This window comes from Rutilus rutilus, assembly GCF_951802725.1.
Source record: "Rutilus rutilus genome assembly, chromosome: 3".
NCBI lineage: Eukaryota > Metazoa > Chordata > Actinopteri > Cypriniformes > Leuciscidae > Rutilus > Rutilus rutilus.
Genome location: NC_140211.1, coordinates 44,332,992 through 44,347,824, shown reverse-complemented (window position 1 = coordinate 44,347,824; position 14,833 = coordinate 44,332,992). Strand labels below are relative to the sequence as shown.

General features: G+C 39.2%; 1 protein-coding gene across 4 annotated transcripts in view; it reads right to left on the bottom strand.

Annotated features, from left to right (window-relative positions):
- The window catches only part of dennd4c (DENN/MADD domain containing 4C), a 214,285-nt gene that overhangs the window by 64,499 nt on the left and 134,953 nt on the right, over window positions 1-14,833 (bottom strand). For all 4 annotated transcript variants that reach the window (XM_084404122.1, XM_084404123.1, XM_084404124.1 and 1 more), the window contains exon 17: window positions 7,153-7,359. In XM_084404122.1, coding sequence (XP_084260248.1) covers window positions 7,153-7,359 — 207 coding nt within the window. The remainder of the gene's footprint in view (window positions 1-7,152; window positions 7,360-14,833) is intronic.

Below are 14,833 nucleotides of genomic sequence, written 5' to 3'. Positions count from 1 at the left end.
GGGCTACAACAGCAGAAGACCCCACCGGGTACCACTCATCTCCACTACAAATAGGAAAAAGAGGCTACAATTTGCACGAGCTCACCAAAATTGGACAGTGTAAGACTGGAATAATGTTGCCTGGTCTGATGAGTCTCGATTTCTGTTGAGACATTCAGATGGTAGAGTCAGAATTTGGCGTAAACAGAATGAGAACATGGATCCATCATGCCTTGTTACCACTGTGCAGGCTGGTGGTGGTGGTGTAATGGTGTGGGGGATGTTTTCTTGGCACACTTTAGGCCCCTTAGTGCCAATTGGGCATCGTTTAAATGCCACGGCCTACCTGAGCATTGTTTCTGACCATGTCCATCCCTTTATGACCACCATGTACCCATCCTCTGATCCTACTTCCAGCAGGATAATGCACCATGTCACAAAGCTCGAATCATTTCAAATTGGTTTCTTGAACATGACAATGAGTTCACTGTACTAAAATGGCCCCCACAGTCACCAGATCTCAACCCAATAGAGCATCTTTGGGATGTGGTGGAACGGGAGCTTCGTGCCCTGGATGTGCATCCCACAAATCTCCATCAACTACAAGATGCTATCCTATCAATATGGGCCAACATTTCTAAAGAATGCTTTCAGCACCTTGTTGAATCAATGCCACGTAGAATTAAGGCAGTTCTGAAGGCGAAAGGGGGTCAAACACAGTATTAGTATGGTGTTCCTAATAATCCTTTAGGTGAGTGTATATATAACCTCATGACTTGAGTAACAAGGTGAATTGATCAAGAAACCCAGATTTGCTTTTACCTAGTAACAGAAGGGTTTGCTGAATTATGAATTTACATATGAAGAACCAATCATATTGGAGAAAAATTATGTAATGAAACATGTCACCTTTTTCATGCTTCTGTTTTATAAAAACTGTTGTACCCTTTTTGTTGGGAGGGATTCTCTCTGAAGTTGGTCAGAGATCCTCCCGACCATGATTAAAGCATATTCAAAATGCATTGTCTGTAGTCTGTCTGATTACTGGTGCTGTACAGCAGGCTAGACACAAGAGATCTATTCTCAAGTGAGAGTGTTTAGTGGAGGAGCACTATAGATCTTATTGCTTAGTGCTGATGCTGAAGGGGAAACCTGGTTTAACTTAAGTTTATTTGTTTATTTGTTTATTTAAAAGGATCCCCATTAGCTGATGCCGAGACGACAGCTAGTCTTCCTGGGGTCCAAACGATACATACAAAACCCAATAATTACAATCACAATTACTCCCAAATAAATCATATATAAATACACACAAAAGAACAAGAAAAAGTAACAATACAAAAAGTACTGATTAAAATAATAATAAAATAATGAAAAACAACATAGCACATGATACAACCTCACTCAACCAATCCAAACGATATTATGATGTTGAAAACAAATACAGTCTTAGTCTTTTTTTAAAACCAGTTTTTCCCTTGATTTCACGAACCCCAACTGGAAGATTGTTCCAAAACACAATTGACCTATAAAACATGGTCCTCTTCATAGAGTCAGATTTAGGTAGGGGTAAAGAAATCTGTCGACTATTCGCCCCTCTTGTGTAATGTGAATGCATATCTGAATAGTAAATTATATTATCATAAAGAAATTTAGGAGTCCGAGTGTTAATAATTCTATGAAAGTATACTAACATATTAACAGATAGTCTATGCTTGACCATCAGCCAAGCAAGACGTTCATGCATCTCTGCAACACTAGTTCTCGAAGAACAACCAAGAACCAGTCTTGCAGCCTTATTTTGAGCCACTTGTAGTTTTTTTAAATGACTGCTTGATGCAGCAGACCATACAACAGAACAGTAATCCAAATGACACAAAACCAATGTACAAACAACACGACTAAACAGCTGTACATTTAGAAACTGTGCACATTTACGCATTACTGCAACAGCTCTACCCATTTTAGCAACAACTTTGTTGATGTGATCAGACCATGATAATGGGCAATCAAGCCAAAGTCCAAGAAGCTTCACCTTTTTTACTTGCTGTACATTTTGACCATTTACTTGTATATTCATTTTAGGATTATCAGATAATCTATACTTAGAACCAAATATTATACTCATAGTTTTTGAAATATTTAGAACAAGTTTATTTGTTTTGATCCAGTTATACAATTTTGCTAATCTCACAAGACAGAACCTGATTAAGCTCTGAACATGTAGGGGCTGCATAATAAAGAGTAGAATCATCAGCAAACATAGTCAATGTAGCCTTACTGAGTATATACGGCATATCATTTGTAAAAATTGAAAATAACAAAGGTTCGAGGCAACTTCCTTGAGGAACACCACAATCCAGGGACTTGCTACAATATAATGCACCATTAAAATAAACTCTTTGCGACCTCTCCGACAAATAGCTCTTAAACCACTTGATTGCTGAGGAAGTAAAACCATAACTAATGAGTTTGGAAATCAAAATTTCATGGTCGATCACATCGAAGGCAGCACTGAAGTCCAGTAGTAGTGTACCCACTAGCATTGAGTTATCAATTGATGTTAGCCAGCTATCCGACATTTGTGTCATTGCAGTGCAGGTGGAATGACCATACCTATAAGCATGCTGAAACATCGTAGTCAAATCATTGTTAGAAAAGTAATCTTGCACTTGCTCAAATACAATCTTTTCCAATAATTTACAAAATGCTAATAGGCCTACTATTTGGACCACAGAAAGTTGATTTTGTGTCTTTGGGTAAAGGAATTATCTTACCCTCCTTCCAAAGTTTTGGACACACACCACCAATCAGACATCTATTGAAAATGTGACAGATTGATTTAGAAATATGTCCAGCTGATAATTTCAACAGCCGACTATCCAAGTTGTCTGTACCAGCAGACCCACCATCAGTCAAAGATCTCAGCAACATTTCCACCTGCACAACATTAACCTGATGAAATTCAAAACTACACCGTTTATCTTTCATAATACACCTTTCTATTAGCTCATTGGAGTTGGAATCAACAGTGTATTTCATTGTCTCTCTAAAGTTAGAAACCTTATTAACAAAATAATCATTAAAATAATTTGCAATCTGTATTGGCTTAGTCAAATAAACTCCATTCAATTCAACAAAAGAAGTACAAGTAGATTTTTTCCCCATGATTACATTGAGTACATTCCACATTCTCTTACTATCTGTACCACTATCGTCAATTCTCTTCTGAAAATATTTTTTTCTTTTTCACTCTGTTCACCTTGGTCACCTGATTCCTTAAAGTACAATAAAATTTTCTGTCCTCAAGAGAGTCAGAAAGAACCGCAACCTTTTTAGCCTCTTCCCTTTGAGCCATTAAGCTCCTTAACTCAGTATCAACCCAAGGAGCACTTTTGGCTTTAACTGTAAATTTCTTTAATGGGGCATGATTGTTAACAACTCTCATAAAACAATCCATAAATAAATTAAGGGATGCATCCACATCATCAATGTCACTTATCAAATTCCATTTAATATTATCCAATTCATTTAGAAAACTCTCCTCATTAAATACCCTATAAGATCTTTTCATAATGATTTTAGGACAGGCTCTAGGTAGCTTAGTTCTCCTGGAGACAGCAATACAGTTGTGATCACTAAAGCCAACTGTTACAGAAACGTGTGTTCAGCACATATCAGGATTATTAGTGTAAATATGATCAATACATTTTGATGTTAAATATCCTGTATTGTTACTAGAAATTCTTGTTGGTTGATCCATTAATTGAGATAAACCACAGGTGTCTGTCATAGTTTTAAGCTTATTCTTCAGAGGACAAATATCAGATAGCCAATCAATATTTAGATCACCCAGCCAGTATAGCTCTCTGTTTTCCTTAGTCACCTTGTCTAGCATATTACATAAACCATTTACATACTCTATCCTGGCACTAGGTGGCCTATAACAACAGCCAAGAATAATCGGTTTTAAATGTGGAAGTTGTACCTGTAACCATAACACTTCAACATCATCAACCATTAAGTCATGTCTCAGTTTAACAGGGAAATGATCCCGTATATAAATGGCCACACCACCTCCAAACCTGTTTCGATCATTTCTATAAATTGAAAACCCCCCTCTATCAACATCTGAATTGTCTATGAAGTGATCCAGATGAGTTTCAGAAATCATAAGTATGTCTATTTTGTTTAATTGCAAAAATAAAGACAGGTCTTGAATTTTGTTCCTTAGACTACATATATTAATATGTGCAAGGATTAAACCTTCAGGTAGTTTATTTATACTGGTCATCTTAGTTGAAGGCAAATAAGTCCTATATTATAATCTAGTTGAATATCTTGTACCCTAAGTTTTTTTATCATCATCAAGTAGGCTACATACATATAAGTCCTGCACACAGACACACATACATGTACACAAACATATATAAAATTGAGCTTTAAAGCTCATTAGGCCAATAACTGACTTTGTCCAGCCCTTGGGGTGATGATCAGTTTATCATACTTCAAACTCGCTTTATCACCTCTCTCTCTGGCAGCTTTCACCTTCGGCCACAACTCTTTCCTCCTCAGTTGCACAGCTTCAGAGAAATCTTCGTTAATGTAGATCCTAGTGCCCTTTAATTTCTTGGCAGAAGAAAGAATCAGCTCTCTATCTTTAATGCGAAGAAGTTTGACAACAATTTTCCCTGGCCTTCCCCTCTCCTGAAACTGACCAAGTCTCTGGGCACGCTCAATGTCCATGTTTATTCCATCTAAGCTCAAGTTTTTTGAAAACATTTCTCGCACCTTTTTCTCTGATTCACACCAATTCTCTCCTTTCTCGTCAGCAATGCCATCAATTAAAATATTTGTTCTCCTGCTCTGGTTTTCAATGTAGTCAAGCTTGTTGAACATTGCATCCAATTCCTGCTTGGAAGTAGTGATGTTTGTCTCAAATGCCCTTATCTTTGCCTCAATCTCAGTGCATCCCATCTTCTCCTCTTCAAACTTTGTTTGGGTAAATTCCAAGCTGGTCTTCAGCTCCTGTACATCTCTGATAACACCATCCAATCTTTTGTTAGTTCCATCCATGATCAGCTGAATGAAACATTTGAAGTTATCTTGCTGCTGCTGCAATAACATATCTTTATAGATCCCTCTCTGCTGCTCCATTAACTGGGAGAGTACACTCATTGTGACCACAACATCCTCCTCACAAGGAGATGTTTTAGCATTTTTAGGAGGCATAATGTGTCTTACCAGGATGTACCGGAAGTTGATGAAAGTTGCAAATGTTGATGGTGACCGATCTGTTTGTCAAGGTCCTAGTAGGCCTAGTAGGCCCAAAAGCCCATCAACTTGGGCTACAGCACAAACTCAGCGGATAGTGGAAATATTGTCCCCAATATTGAGACGCAATTTAAATAAAATGCAACTTGAGTCAATTAACCACTAAATTTGAGAATACCAGAAAGGATTCAGTAGATTTTTGTTAGATTCTAAGAGGCCAGGTTCTCAGAGAAAAAGAAAGTCATGTTCGTAGGGGAATTTCTACCACACTAAAATACTCTGTTTTCTTCTTTAAAGAAACCACCTTAACCAACCAACTCAGATCCAGGCCGCAGTTAACTTAAAACATGCAAAGAGAATGAAAAAGCATCCCATTTATTATCTAATTTACTTTTACTAACATTTGCTAAGTTCCAAATAATTTTAGCTGCTTATATTTTATAGCTTATATTTAGTAGCAGCCTACTAGCAGGTTATAAAAAGTAGTGTGAAAAGCGAATTGGGACCAACAATCAATAAAAGATCAGAATCCATTCACAAATGATTTTATATTGAATAAATGCTGCAACAAATGATAATAAAAAAAATAAAAAATAAAAATCTTTAAAAAAAATTATACACAGGCATTACCTTCTTGATATATACAGTAATATAAATAAGGTATATAATAAAACTAGGGATGCACCATATTGCGCTTGTGAATTATACTCTGAAAAAAAAAAACTGATACCACACAGCGTGTACAGGACAGTGTTCATATATCAAACACTCACACCAGACAAAGAAACACAGACAACAGAACAAACAGAGAAATGGATATATACGAGATTAAAGATATCTATGAAGTAAATGTATCTAATTAATAGAATATTAAACATATTTCATATTTACGCCTGTATAGCCGCGGTGTGTGAGCTAATAAGGAGATTAAGAGCGCAGCGACGCAGGCATGCAAGCGTGTCATTCCTTTCTCACAGACTTTGCTGAAATGTTTGTGGTCCGATCAGATACGTCAATAGTAAAGAAAGTAAAAAGATGCACCTATTGCTAACATTAATTGATAGTAAGGAGAGGGATAGTGAGAGAGAGAGAGATAGACAGAGCACGCACACTTTTGTTGAATACGCTTGATTGCTGATCGCTCACTCAGCAAACACGCGACAGATGGATTAAAACTAAATTGTATATTGTATATGCCCTAGTAAAACATGAACTGTTACGTGATTTATGTATAACGTGGTACATTATTACAGGAAAACGTCATGTGATTACTGTGCCGCTGCACTGGAGCTGCTCGAAATGTGCGCCGTAGATAAAATCCGATAGAGCAATAGAGCAATAGAATGAACAGTGAATAAAACAGAACAATAACAGGAGCTTGTACAATACATTTTAACAGGCATAATTAAGCATGAAAACAGCTGAAGGAAACATCTATTTTTAGATCTATCTATTCGTTTGGTTTCTCTACCCCAGGGTTCCTTAAACTCAGTCCTGGAGAGCCACTGTCCTGCACAGTTTAGCTCCAACCCTGATCAAACACACCGAGCTGTGAGTTTCTAGTGATCCTGAAGACATTGATTAGCTTGCTCAGGTGTGTTTGATCAGTGTTGAAGCTAAACTCTGCAGGACAGCGGCCCTCTAGGACCGAGTTTGAGGAACCCTGCTCTACCCAATATTTTTTTTAATTACTATATTTTAATTATTTAAATAATATAATTATTTATTATAATTATTATATTTAAATTAGAAAATATAAATGCAATGAAAACACAGGTCTCAGTTCTCAGGGAGTACCAAAAATGAAAGTATCAGTATCGGACTCATTCTGGGAAAAGTGGTATCGGTGCATCCCTAAATAAAACAGATGTATTTTTGTCAAATATTGTGTCCACGCACCTCATCGAGCACCTCCACCTCAGAGCTCCTCATCTTGAGCAGAACATTGAAGGCCTGCTGCATGGCGCGGGGTTTGGACTGGGCTGTACGCATGCTGGCAGGAAGACAGATGAACCACAGACTGTAGCAGTGACTAAACAGACACTTTGCCCATTGGGGTGGATTGGAATAGAAACGCTTTGCCAACTTGTAGGCCAATTTGATTTCCTGTGTGGAAAAAGGTGTTTGAGTTTCAGAGATGGCTATTAAAGGGCATTCTCTTGTTAATTAGATTTTAGCTGCAAGAAACAAATGTAACTAACAACTTGACAAATCAAACCTGTGTACTAGTGTTGTCACGATACCAAAATTATTGTTTCGATACCGATACCAAGTCAAGTATTGCGATTTCGATACTTTTTCGATACTTTTCCTGAAAAGGGAGAAACACTCTCAAATATCATTGCTGTGCTTTATTTTAAAACCAGGACACCATTCTAATCATATAACACACTAATAAATGAACATATGAACAGCAGATATATTAAACATTTGAACAAAATATGAAATATAAAAAATTAATTAAAGCAATGACATTCAAGGTAAAAAAAATATATAAATTTAGCAGCATTATCTCATTTATCATAAGAAACATAAGAGCTTTATCTTGATTCTGAACTTTGAATAAAAATATGAACAGCGATTATATTAAACAATGTTTAATATTGGTAACATATGATAAGCCTCATTGGTGATATATTTGACATATGGGGAGAGAGTTGTGGAAGGCCTATACTTCATGTTAAACATAAATATATAGCAGCAAAGACAACGTCGGCAGTGTTGACGGCAAAATAAGCTACAGAATAATTCGTTCTGTATTGAGAGGTGCAATATTTGAAAATCGTTTTATATTGTATTTTATATTGTATTTGTCAACTTTCGAACATCAAAATGTCATTGATTAATATGTATTCGTGTCAAAATGACATAGAAACATCTTTTCCTATTCTATTTTGCCTGGGAACGCTTCCAACACGCTTGCGTGTCGCGTGAAAAATAGGCGTCGGTTCTATTCTAGGATGCACGCGTTTTCCGCGCGTCTCGAGCTGCGCCTGAAGCCTGGTTTAAGCCAGAGCCCGTCTACGGAGAGCCTGTCCACTCCCTATTAAGCCCTATTGTACCGAATTTTGGTTGTAGTACCACCAGAGTTCCACTGGGGGCGCTCGCCATGAGTGCAAAATGAATGGGAGTCAATGGGGCTAGACGGCTAAATTTGTCTCTTTCACCCGATTGCCGTTGAGAAATCTCAGATGTGATTGTAGATTTTGCAAGTTCAACATGGGTTTTAGGTCGAAAGTTGAATGAACGAGTACTTATGTCGTTTTGATTTCTTACAGGTTGAGTTGTTGTTGCCCATAACACGCTAGCATTCTGCTAATGACGTCAGCATTCTGACGTCATTGACATTTTGAAAGACTTTTTTAAAGCAAATAAGTGACTCTAAAAAATGTAACACCCAGCAATGTGTAATTTCTTTGCATCTCCTTTCGAATACAACATTCAAATTACTAGACAAAAAATTATATCCTGAGAAAAGTGGATTTTGAGGGGTATACCGCCATTGACCTCCATTCATTCTGCACTCGTCCTGTGAGCGCCCTCATATGGAATCAGAGTGGAACTGCAACCAGTTCAGAAGCCGGAAGTGTAGTGAGAGTGAAACTTCTCGCCATATTAGACATTCTCTGTTTAAGCCTTGTTTATTCACCTTATTCCGCCCCGCCCACTTTTACTTCTGTCCAGTACTTCCGTTGTAAACCACCTTCCGGTTTAGCGGACCCTCATTCAATTTCGAGGAGAACTGCAGAGAAGTCTCACTGATAAAATGTCACATAAGATAAGCTAATTTGTGCCAAATGGGCTATGTACGTGTGTACCAACAGCACAGCAATGCACTGTTTCTCGGGGTAATTTTTAAACGACTTTTAGGTGTTTATATGACCCGTCTGCCTGTCTGATCGCAGCCCGGCCGATGTGTAGTGTTTAGCCTACATTAGCCACAAACATCTAATGTTGTAATGGTCTCACTACAGGACACATACACATGCTATACCTTGTTTGAAAGCTATGGTCCTCTAGAATTCAGTCGCTGGATTTATTTTACAGCCATTACTTGTGTTAGAGATCAAACCATAAGAAATTGCAGCTAGCAGTTAGCTAAGCTAACGTTACCCTCTTGTTCTTCATCTAGTTGAGGCTCTACTTTCTTTCTACACCAGTTCGTGGCTATTTTTTTCTCATCTGTTGGCTATACACTGCAAATGTATCTGGTGATTAAGCAAACAAACTGTGGTGTAATAATGTTTCAAACTTTACATGTAGTAGTGTTTGTGCACATCTTCATAACTAAGTAATAGCTATTAGAAAGACACAGCTATTAAATAATTTGATTGTGGCATTGTTTCAAAAGCTTCAAGTGAAATGTACTTTAGTACGTTGCAGCAGTTGTTAATAACCATAGGCCAACGCATTTGGCTATAATATTATAGTCTATCTACTTATATCAAGACAGATAACAGATTGGACCAGGGCAAACAAAGCGCTAAGTAGCTAAACCAGGAAGTGAGATTACGCGGATGGCGCCACCCAGTGCTACTTCCGGAATAAGGTGAATACTTTCGCCTGGCTCCGCAGCGCGAGTCTCCGCAGACTGCGCGCGCACCTCCCCAAACGGACGAGGCGTTTATACTTGACGCGCTCGCCGTTGTACTATTCTTTGAAACGACAGGGGGCGACTCGAGTAATTGTCCTCTAAACCATCAGGAATCAGCAGTGAGAAGAAGAAAGCTATACACACGTGACAATGTTTATTTTAGTAGACACCACTGTTACCACACTAAAAAAAGAATCGTGTAAAACCCAGTAAACCCTGAGATTATTACTCGTGACAATAAAATCTCTAAATCTCTAAAAATAAAACAGTAAATCTCTTACATATTTTCTAATTTCACTAAACATTTCATTGTTTCATGAACATTTTTATTAAACATGGACTTTTATGTTCATTAAAAATACTTTTTATGCTATTGTATGCTCATTTTTTAAATGTAAGCAACTCATTTAGACGTGCAAACTGGGTGCCGGTGTGGTGAGAAGTTCGAGCTCGGCCAGATTCGGCTCGAAGTCGTTCATCTTCGGATGCGGCGCCGCGCGCGTTGTTACAAAAAATGTCGCGCACACCGCCAGGCGAAATTGGGTCTTGCGAACCCAACGCGCACGACCGCCCACACCGCAATGACGTCACTTTTGCCGCGCGCACCTTCGCGCTCGTGCGGACGCGTCGAGTATAAACCAGGCTTTAAGCCTGTTTTATGCTTCTGCGTCGAACTGCACCTCTCCAAAAATGTAACAACGCGTCAATTCTACGCGGACACAAGCGCGGTGATTGGTCTGCCAGAACCCCTCCCTCGGGGTTTCACACGCTCCCTAGGTGCGCGTCAACGCGGACAACGACACAGAAGTATAAATTAAAACCAACACGTTGCCTACGGCGTATAGGCTCCGGCGTAGGTCCGACGCAGAAGTATAATGAGGCCTTTATACTCGACGCGTCCGCACGAGCGCGAAGGTGCGCGCGGCAAAAATGACGTCATCGCGGAGTGGGCGGTCGCGCGCGTTGGGTGCGCAAGGGCCCATTTCGCCTGGCGGTGTGCACGGCAGATTTTGTAACAACGCGCACGGCGCCGCATCCGAAGATGAACGACTTCGAACCGAATCTGGCCGAGCTCGAACTTCTCACCACACTGGCACCCAGTTTGCACGTCTAAATGAGTTGCTTACATTTTACACGAAACTTAATGAAATGTTTAGTGAAATTAGAAAATATGTAAGAGATCGTTAATTTAGTTATGTTGTATACACATTCTCATATCCATATATTTTGTTTTATTGTCACAAGCAATAATCTCAGGGTTTACTGGGTTTTACAGGATTCTTTTTGTAGTGTGGTATTGGTGGCCGTGTACTAAAATAAACATTGTCACGTGTGTATAGCTTTCTTCTTCTCATCGCTGATTCCTGATGGTTAGAGGATAATTACTGGAGTCGCCCCCTATCGTTTCAAAGAATAGTACAACGGCGAGCGCGTCGAGTATAAACGCCTCGTCCGTTTGGGGAGGTGCGCGCGCAGTCTGCGGAGACTCGCGCTGCAGAGCCGGGCGAAAGTATAAACAAGGCTTAAGACGCGTGTGTCACGCAGTCAGTTAACATGGGAGCTGAAATAAAAACGGACACGACACGCAGCCAAGTGTGTCGCCGGCCTTACAAATCTGGAACGCGGTCATTCTTAGAAGTATCGATACTAATAAATTAAGGAATCGTGACGTTTTTAATTTCCGGTTTACTTTTGAAGTTTCGGTGTACTGTGCAACAGAGCAAGGTAGGCAACGTACTTCCATATGTCCCTCCTCGCGTCATCTTTTTCTACGAGTCGTGGACCACTTGTCTTGACGAGTCGTGTCGTGGACCACATCTCGCTGTAGTGTTTTGTTACATGACACTGACAGCGGTGGGTTCTTTGCTGTGTTTGAGGCGTTTTTTTTTTTTTTTTTTAAGTATCGATACTGATAAATTTAGGTATCGTGACGTTTTTAATTTCCAAGTATCGCGATACTTTTGAAGTATCGGTACATCGTGCAACACTACTGTGTACCCAGTTTTTTTACACTTACTTATGCAGCATTTTTTTTAAATAATTATTATTATTCTTTTAGTATTGCATGGTTGGAAAAAAATATAGAATTAAGCATCAAAGTTGTGCAGCTTAGTGTCACGGTTTTCAGGTTCACTGACTCATTTGTTCTCTCTCTCTCTCTCTCTCTCTCTCTCTCTCTCTCTGTTCTAGTGAGTGCTGATTGAGTCATCTGTATCACCTGGTCCTCATTAGCACGACTCTACTTAGGCCCCGTTTACACGATGGGAAAACGCAGATATTTCCCTGCGGTTTGGCCTGTCATTTACACGAAAATGCCGTTTTTATCCCAGAAAACGATTATTTCTAAAACCCCCGGCCAAAGTGGAGATTTCTGAAAACGCCGGTTATGTGTTGCCGTGTCAACTGGGAGAAACGGTGTTTTAGGTTCTCAAACCTCACATTATGCGCCAAAAAATGCTTACGTCATGTGAGCGCCCTATGTTTAGAGTTTGTTTGGCTACTATTTGATCATGGATGCTGTTAAGGTGGTACTCATTTTTACTTTTGTGCAAACGTTTTTGGCCTGTTTGCATTTGCTTCGCTGTCTGTCCACACAAACGAACCTCGCGCCATGTCTGTTGTCAGGAACTGGAAGTCGCTCATGCTATTCGTTGTTGTCGATTTTGAGGATTCTGATTGGCTTGCATGGCTTTATCCTTCTCCCTACACTGCCGCCCATAGGTTTGGCATAATTATGATGTTGCTCGACGGCGTATTTATGCGGGTTGATGTAAACGACAACTTTTTTGAAAACGATGTTGTGTGCACGATGTTATTTTTGAAAACGGAGGGGGAGAAATATTTGTTTCTCTAAATACCCGGCTATGTGTAAATGTGGCCTTAACCTGTGCCTTTTCTGTTCTGTGTTGTCAGAAGTTTGGTGTTTTTCGTGCGTTGTGTTCCAGCTCTCAGTTGTTCCTCAGTCCTGTTCCAGTGTGGATGATTGCTACTCTAACAGGTTCGGATCCTGTTTATGGATTGTCTGTTTGCGGCTCTGACTGTTGCCTGGATACCCACGACTCTCCTTACCAGTGTTTAACTGGCTTTGCCTGCTGTTCCCATTTGTGTTTGGCTAATAAATTCACCTTACTGCATTGGCACTTGCATCTGTCTCGTTCATCCCTGACAGTTAGTCAAACCGTTAAAAAACTAAAAAAAAAAAACTAAAATAACCTCAAATTTTGGGGAAACTATCCCTTTTAATTAGTCTGGCTATCACCAGACCAAGCTCAATCTTTTAAGATTTAACAATAGGCTGGTGATTCTGCTCTGTATTTTCTACTGCACAAGAGGCGTGATCAACGGGCATAGTTCAAATGACTCTGTACGCAATTGGATAGTCCTTCAACCAATCAGACCAACGATCCAGGTGACGTACTTTGCAGCGAAAACTCTAGGTAGGAAACGTGTTGGTTTGGAGCATTGATCAGCGGTTTGCAGAAGCAGCAATGGCATCGAGCGATTTTTGCAGGTTGTGCAAAAAAACAAAACATGAAAGTGAGTGGTATTTACAACCACTTGAGCGATTTGTTTGCTAAACTAAAGAAGCCATTGAGCATCGTCGAGAGGTTAAAAGGAATTGGATTGGATTCAACCTGCCAATAGCGTGCCAGGTGGATAAGCCAGTTTGAGATTGGTCCCCGCAAATTTGTAACGTAAGCAGGATAGAACAATGTACAGGTTTAAAAATCAAATCAAATCAAATCGCCGGCAGATCGGGCTGGGTTTACACAGTCTACCTTTTATTATCATGTTTATTCCAGACTGGAACAAATTCTTATAATTTCATTCTAAATGTAGTCACAACTGACTTACTAAAGTTTAGACATAGAATTCAACTCAAATATCCTTGAAGATACTGACTAAGACAATTCTAAGAGTCCTTATATGATCTAACGTTTACCTCGTGTGAATGTGCACGCTTTTATAAAATGCCTATAGCCCAACACTTTTTTTTTTTTTTTTTTTACAAGCCAAGTTTGTATTATTTTATGCTTTCAGGACTCTTGCCTATTTTTAAGCTATTGTGTTGCAGCATATATCACTCTTCTGGTCCCGGATGAGCCCCCAATTGTCATGGGGCAAGAGTCTTGACAGTATAAAATATTACAAAAACTTAATTCTTTTAGGGACAATTGGTGCAGAAGTATTAGTCTCCTATACACCCATTCTTACTGAAAAACCACTAGGGTATCTCCAAAGAGCACACAACCAGAGAAATAGCAACAGCTGTGTTTGGGGAAGTAATTCTGTGACTGGTTAAGATCAGCTGATTTTGGTTTACATTTTAATCTTAAGCCGTTTCTCAATATGCGTTCTTGTCTGTACTTGTGTTCTTGTGGACTTGTGAAACGTCATCAGTCGCTGCCCAAGTACTGTTCCAATTCAAAGTTCACATCTAGCCAAGTCCAGTTCAAATCCCCGGATGTCAAATCCCCAGTTCAAAAACCCTGTCTCTTTTTGCTAAATGTTAGTTTTAATGATCAATATTATAATGTTTTTTTTATTTATCATATTTTTAAAATGAAAACAAAAAGAGTCAGGGTTGTGCTTTTATATTTCGTGTTGTTATAAATATGCAGTGAAGATAATCAATTGCGTTGCCTGAACCACATTTGTGTGGCCATTATGTTCAAGATTTTTTTAAATGAAAATGAAAAGAGGCAGAGTGGTGGTTTATAACATATTTTGTTTTATTTGTAGCCTAGATATACACTGCTCAAAAAAATTAAGGGAACACTTAAACAACACAATGTAACTCCAAGTCAATCACACTTCTGTGAAATTAAACTGTCCACTTAGGAAGCAACACTTATTGACAATCAATTTCACATGCTGTTGTGCGAATGGAATAGACGACCGGTGGAAATTATTGGCAATTAGCAAGACACCCCCAATAAAGGAGTGGTTCTGCAGGTGGTGACCACAGACCACTTCTCAGTTCCT